The sequence below is a fragment of the Sardina pilchardus genome, chromosome 18 (assembly GCF_963854185.1).
Source record: "Sardina pilchardus chromosome 18, fSarPil1.1, whole genome shotgun sequence".
Taxonomy (NCBI): Eukaryota; Metazoa; Chordata; class Actinopteri; order Clupeiformes; family Clupeidae; genus Sardina; species Sardina pilchardus.
Window position 1 is genome coordinate 27,368,764 of NC_085011.1, and position 7,500 is coordinate 27,376,263.

Genomic DNA, 7,500 nt, shown 5'->3' on the forward strand with positions numbered 1-7,500 from the left:
CAACAACAACAACAGATGAAACCTGCCTTTCTGTTTCACACTTCAAATGAATTCAGTTACACTGGCTAATACATTTTCACATTGACCAATACTTTTGCACATTGGCTAATACTTTAGCACATTTGCTCATGCTTTTGCATAGTGGCTAATACTTTAGCACATTGGCTAATGCTTTTGCATGCATCATCCTCAACCAAAGTCTCATTTTAGGAGTGAGAATCCTTGACTTGAAAGGTTAAAACCGCATTGCCTAGTAACATCAGCATCATTCGCATCATTGAATTCACCCCCAAACCATTAATTCTACTCTACTGTCATGGTAACCCCATGCAGCCACTGCGTATACATGTATTCTGATCAAACGTCCAGCGGTGTCGGCTAGAGTCCAGCCCTGCCGTATAAGTCCTGAGTTCCCATACAGCAGAGGAGTTCACTAGAGGATGGGTCCTACTGTTATGGCCTGGTTAGTTAACGCTGCAACTAATGCTTATTTTCATCATCAATTATTCTGTTCACTGCCATAGAGCAGTGTGTTCACTACAACATATTCCAGTTCAACAAGCTGGAGTAAGAGAAGTGTTGTGTTTGTATGAAATAGTTGACAAATAATTGATTAATCAACGGGGAGTTGATGATCACTGCTCAAGCAGGAATGAGGGACAGCAGGCTGAGTAAGAAGGGTGTGTGTGTGCACTACCTGAGCCAAAACATGCTTTCTGTTTCAACACACAGCACACACACACACACACACACACACACACACTACACACATCTTTACATTGTGTTACAACAGTAAGTGTGGAAATGTTTTGTTCTGATGTTTAAACACCTTGCATGGCCATTTGACTCAGGTGCTGCACACACATACTAAAGAACACACACACACACACACACACACACACACACACACACACACACACACACACACACACACACACACACACACACCCAAGGCCTCTAGATGCTATTACAGTACCCATAATCTCCTCTGCGGTTGGGAGAGTTTCTGGATCTCGCTCAGGGCTCTCTGTATATGGAGGAATGAGGAATGAGTAGTGTTTAACAAGAACAGCACACACACACACACACACACACACACACACACACACACACACACACACACACACACACACACACACACACACACACACACACACACACACACACACACACATACACATGGAGGAATGAGTAGTGATTGACATGAACAGCACACACACACACACACACACACACACACACACACACACACATGAAATGAAAGGAGAATGTAAATGAAACCAAATGCTGACCACCCAGAGCTCCAACTGCCAGGTGAGTCTTGTGAAACTGATTTGTAGTTTTAGGTTATAATTTTGCAACCTGTCATCATGATGTGAATGTAACACAAAAGATGTAGCCATTTGAAGCTCTCTGGGAGATACGAGAGCTCTTTACAGTAAACATAGCTTGCACATGTGCAAATGTGTGTGTTTCTTTAGCCTATGTAGATGGTGGGCTTGGAAGATAATGTATGGTCTGCTTGCATGTGTTTGACAATAAATGCATATTGTAAATGCCATGTATGGTTAGTTTAGTTTAGTGTGTGCCTGTCATAATGAGCTCTAATGATAGAGTGTTTGGATATAGATGTCTCTGCAAGCAGGACGATGGGTGACAGCGCATGAGTGTATGTGTGTGCGAGTGGAAATGCTGTGAGTATGTGTGCACATCTATGTGTGTATGTATGTGTGTCTGTGACTATATGTGAATGTAATGCTGTGTATATGTGAGTGTGTGTGTGTGTGTATGTGTATGTGGATTTATGCTGTGTGTGTGTGTGTGTGTGTGTGTGTGTGGATGTATGCTGTGTGTGTGTGTGTGTGTATGTGATGTGTATGTGTATGTATGCTGTGTGTGTGTGTGTGTGATGTGTATGTGTGCGTATGCTGTGTGTGTGCGTGTGTGTGTGTGTGTGTGTGTGTGTGTGTGCAGCGTATACTCACCAGAGGGGGATCCATGTGTGGGCGGCGCGACCTTGGCCTTGACCTCGTTGAGCTTGGAGATGCTGCTGGCTCTGGACTTCTGCGTCAGCTTCCCGTCGCCGGGCGCCGGCTGCCGCAACCCCAGCCGGAGGGCCGTCTCGGCGGAGAGCCTGGACGCGGCGCTGCGCACCCCCACCGTGGCCTCCGAGTCGCTGCGCGCCGAGATGGAGCCCAGACGCGTGCGCCTCGGCTGCGCCAGCATGTCGATCCGCGACGGGGCCTTCCTGCCGGACGGCGGGCGCGACGTGGAGCTGGTGGTGGACACCTCCGAGGCCACGGAGACGCGGTCGGCGTCGGCCAGGTCCGTGTCCGACGCATCCCCCAGGCGAGCCCTCCGCAGCAGGGAGGCGCGCGTGGGTCTGGGCGTGGGCAGCCCTGCCGTCTGCTGCTGCTGCTGGGCGCTCTTGCTGACCAGGCTCCCCGAGCTGGCGTGGAGGGCCCTGCTGGCCCGGGTGGTCTTGGCCGATAGGGACGAGGTGGACTTGGACAGCAGCAGCAGGTCGTCGGTGGAGGCAAAATGGCTGCCGCGGCCGCCGTAGGAGCGGCTAGAGGGCGTGTCCTGCGTTGGTAAAAACATCACACAGGCTCATTACAATCATGCCTTTGGGGTCAAAGTGACCCACTAGTGAGAGAAACAACGTTTTACATCACACATTGGAATATGGGCCTAATGCAGAACATTAAACCACGTATTAGAATATTGGACATAATGATCAATTCCACTTTCTCCAGAGGTGTAGTCTAGTTATCTGTAGTGGGAATACTGTGATAATAAGTTAGCTGTAGTGGGAATACTGTGATCAACCCCTAATGCTAATGTGTGTCCTTGCCTAGTTTAAGTGGGTACACTGAGATGGTGATGCTCTTTAAGTGGGTACACTGAGATGGCGATGCTCTTTAAGTGGGTACACTGAGATGGCGATGCTCTTTAAGTGGGTACACTGAGATGGCGGTGCTCTTTAAGTGGGTACACTGAGATGGCGATGCTCTTTAAGTGGGTACACTGAGATGGCGATGCTCTTTAAGTGGGTACACTGAGATGGCGGTGCTCTTTAAGTGGGTACACTGAGATGGCGATGCTCTTTAAGTGGGTACACTGAGATGGCGGTGCTCTTTAAGTGGGTACACTGAGATGGTGATGCTCTTTAAGTGGGTACACTGAGATGGTGATGCTCTTTAAGTGGGTACACTGAGATGGTGGTGCTCTTTAAGTGGGTACACTGAGATGGTGATGCTTTTTAAGTGGGTACACTGAGATGGTGATGCTGTTTAAGTGGGTACACTGAGATGGTGATGCTTTTTAAGTGGGTACACTGAGATGGTGATGCTGTTTAAGTGGGTATTCCTCTCACCTGGTCGGAGGACAGCACGTCGGACATGGTGGAGAGCGGGTGCGAGGAGGTCAGGTCGTCGTCGGTGAGGTCCAGCGAGGGCTGGCGTCCGCGGTGGTGGGCGCCGCTGGAGAGGGTTTGTGCGGCGGAGGGCCGGCTCTTGGAGGCCTTGCGCTCCAGGCGGTCGCGGGCGGTGGCGGCGGCGGCTCGGGTGGCGGCCATGGAGGCGGAGCTGGCGTTGCTCTTCTCGCGGTGCAGGCTGCTGAGCGAGCGGCGCTTGCCCGGGGCGCCGGACGACGACGTCGCCTTCCGCTCGGCCGCCTCGGCCGCCTGGCTCACCGTGCTGTTGGTGTCCACGTCCGACTCCGGCGAGATGGAGCCCCCCCCGACGGTGCGCGCGGCCGCGGCGCTCCGATGGCCCTTCGAGCCGGATGCCACGGAGGCGCCGGGCGGCAGCGGCTTCTTGTCCTGGCGGCCCTCGTCGCGGAGCTTGGCCTCCAGGAAGGCCATGACGGCCTCGGTGTCCTTCAGCAGCGTGGCCGTGTCCATGGAGCCCGTGGAGTCGCTGCGCTCGCGCGCCGCCTTGGCCCCCTCGCCGCGCCCGATGATGGGGATCAGCTCGGCGGGCACCGTGCCGCTCGGCCGCTCGATGGTGAAGCTGCCCTGCCGCACCAGCGGCCTGCCCGACTTCTCGCTCTCGCTGCCGCTCCCCCTGCCCTCCTGCCCCCTCCTCCTGCGCCCGCCGCCCTCCTCTGAGGAGCGCTTGCCCCCCGACAGTGCCACCCCGTTGGTGGTGCCCTTCTCGACAACAGAGGAGGACAGGCTCTGCCCGTCTCCCTTGTGTCCGTTCTCCTTCTCCTGCAGCTCAGTGTCCTGCTTCTCCCCGATCTCCGAGCGCAGGCCCAGCCCCAGCCCCGGCGGGCCCTTGCCCAGCTTGGGCTTCTCCTCGGCGGGCAGCTGGGGCAGCGTCCTCCTCTTGCGCTCCGTCAGGCTGGAGGTGGTGGAGCCGCCGCTCCTCTGGGACACGCTGGACTCAAACGCATCGGGCTCTGCAGAGGACACAGAGTGTGTGTGAGTGTGTGTGTTTAACACTGCAATAACATACGCATTTTGTACACATGCAGAATTAGAATGCACACACACACGCAAACACACACACATGCAGAATTTTAGTGGATTGACAAAAATGTGTTTCAGTGTCCGTGTTTAACACTACAACGTACACATTTTGTACACACACATGCAGAATTAGAATGTACACACACACACATGCAGAATTGGAGTGGTGTCGGCAAGAGTATGTTTTGCAGCTTTGATTGCATGTCTAGAATATAATCCACCATAAAGGCATACTGACACACTGAGACCAACAGAAACACAAACTACTGTATAGGTCCGTGCAACAAACTCACTAACCGTGAGACGCCTTGTAATGTATTAAAGCATACATTGAGTTCTTAAGAAGCCTATGAAAATCTTATCATAAAACAGCGGAAATGTCACACCGGTTCGCTGAAGCACATCTTTTTCTGAAAGTGGCCTTGATAATGCCGGTGTGCTACAGAGCCCAGCCCCCCAAGTGCAAGTGCTTTGTTTAACAGGCCCATGCTGCAGTGACTTTGTAGAAAGGTCATCAGCTCATTGGTCTGTTAGAGCAGGCTGTGAATGGACAATTAGCTTTGTGAATAGCTCCGGCTTCTTGGGCGTGCTGGACGACTAAACAGGCAGAGCGATATGACCTTCAAAGTGTCACCCTGTCCCTTCCAAACTAGACGCATCCATCGCAGTTGCACGTTTTACATAGTGAGCTGCGTGAACGAGCCTTAGCATTTGTCCATGCACCATGATTCCATGACGACAGTAACCACGGCGAGTGAGCACGACGCACCTCTCTCCTGATGCACAAAGGCAGAGGGCTCCGCTCCGGAACCTTCGGGGTCTGTGCGCGTGTGATTGGCCGCCAGGCTGGCCCATTGTGACACCCAGTGGGGGCTCCCGACAGCCACCTGGTCGTCAGGGACAACCTGCAAGGAGGCGGAGACAGACATAACAGAGAGATTACACGACTAGGCTCATTTGTCATTTAAAAAATATAATCATTTAAAAAAAACCACAAGGTACATAAAACAAACATGAAAAGGCATTGCTTTGATTTCATTCTAAACTGTTTTCATTTTAATGTTAATGTAATATGTAAGTCGCTTAGGACAAAAGCGTCAGCTAAATACCATAAACACAAACATATCATTTTAGAGGGGAAAATAATTAAAAGGGTAACAAATTGCTGAAGGACGGTCCAGTATCCCGTATCCCATGGAGCGTTAGGAATGGGAAATGAGGCTAATGCACACCGACCAGGGCCGTGTTGCCCAAAACCATAGTTTCTAACTAACTAAGCAACTTTGTTGGTTGCAATGCAATTTCCCATTACCAACGAAACTAAGATGCTAACAGGTCAGCAACTATGGTTTTGGGAAACGCACTCCAGGCTGGCTGGCTGAAACACTCCAGCAGAAGCTCTACTCTACTCTGGGGCCCGGCTGTCTGACACCTTGTCAATAATTGATGGCCTTCGCCTGATTAAATTAAAAATGCGTGGGGGATAGACGTGTGTACAGTAAGTGTACTTTTACAGTTCATCTCACGGGACTGTGGCGATCAGTGCACTACACTCTCCATACACACTTCTTTAATACGCTACTCTGTGTGTCTGCCTATCTTTGTGCACTACCAGACACAAATAATAATGGATGTATTATTCACACCAACTGAGAAATGTAAATGGGAGATTTTATGCTGCTTTTGAAATGCTGACACAATCTATGGAGTCAATACCTGCAATTTAAATGGGTGCCTGAATCTTGCAGAAGCTGACTCACAGAAACCCCAACAATACACAGTGCTGAGCTCTGCTGAAACGGGCGTGTATCTTTCTAAAGGGCCCTTTAAGCAGAGACAAGCGCATTCATATAACATGGGGCACCATCTTAGACTTCTTTTCATAAAAATGGAAATTGGTGATGTAATTACTTTCATGCCCTCAAGGAAGCAAGCAATATTTATAATGGAGTCTGCCCTTATGTAGTCATGCCTTTAAAGTCACTGCTGTGTTTTTTTGTGTGTGTGTGTGTGTGTGTGTGTGTGTGTGTGTGTGTATGTGTGTGTGTGTGTGTGTGTGTGTGTGTGTGTGTGTGTGTGTATGTGTGTGTGTGTGTGTGTGTGTGTGTGTGTGTGTGTGTGTGTGTGTGTGCGCACACGCTTGTTTGTACAGAATGCAAATGCATAGCATGACTTAACTACCTGTGTCTGTGAGTATGTGTGTGTCTGTCTGAAGCCTGAAGGAGCATGTGAATGTGTGTGTGTGTGTGTGTGTGTGTGTGCGTGCATGCGTGCGTGCGTGCGTGCATGTGTGTGCGTGTGTGTGTGTGTGTGTGTGTGTGTGTGTGTGTGTGTGTGTGTGTAGATGGCCAGGAGGAGCTGGAGGGGGCATTATTTCTTGTATTCCTCCCTAACTAGGTCACGGTCTGTGAGTGGCCCGTCCGGCCTCTGAATAACAAGGAAGTAGTCAGAGGGGCGGGAGAGAGGGGAGCCTGACTCAAATTAGCCTCCACACACACACACACACACACACACACACACACACACACACACACACACACACACACACATGGTACAAACATATACGCATCTAGACACATCCAAACATCCAAAAACTCTAGACACATCTGTGCGCATATATGCACACCACACACACACACACACACACACACACGCACACACACACACACACTTTGAATTCCCATTCTTACACACTCTGAGTGCCTCTCGTCCCTCCTGGTGCTTTTGTGGTTGTAGCTTTGGGAATTCTTTTGGAATCCCCTTTAGTATTCCCGACCACCTCCCTCTTTCCTAACGCAGGAAGTCCTCCTGACCCACTCCGAGACGGACAGTCCACTCACGCTCTGGCCTCTGGCCAGGGCCAGCAGTGGACAAGGCTCTTTCCCGGGGGACACTGTCCAGTCCGACCACCACCTGGCCGTCTGCTCTGAGAGTGATTCATGAGCTTATCACCATCCAGCTACAGTCTCAGGCCCTCAATGACCTTAGTGCAGGTAGAGCTCATTTCATCGAACTACAGATCCGCT

At 51.1% G+C, this 7,500-nt stretch overlaps 1 protein-coding gene across 5 annotated transcripts in view; it reads right to left on the reverse strand.

Annotated features, from left to right (window-relative positions):
* Positions 1-7,500, reverse strand: part of cep170aa (centrosomal protein 170Aa) — a 66,463-nt gene that overhangs the window by 10,715 nt on the left and 48,248 nt on the right. For all 5 annotated transcript variants that reach the window (XM_062519407.1, XM_062519405.1, XM_062519404.1 and 2 more), the window contains 3 exons: positions 5,244-5,379; positions 3,377-4,404; positions 1,986-2,583 (listed from right to left, as the gene is read on the reverse strand). In XM_062519407.1, coding sequence (XP_062375391.1) covers positions 1,986-2,583; positions 3,377-4,404; positions 5,244-5,379 — 1,762 coding nt within the window. The remainder of the gene's footprint in view (positions 1-1,985; positions 2,584-3,376; positions 4,405-5,243; positions 5,380-7,500) is intronic.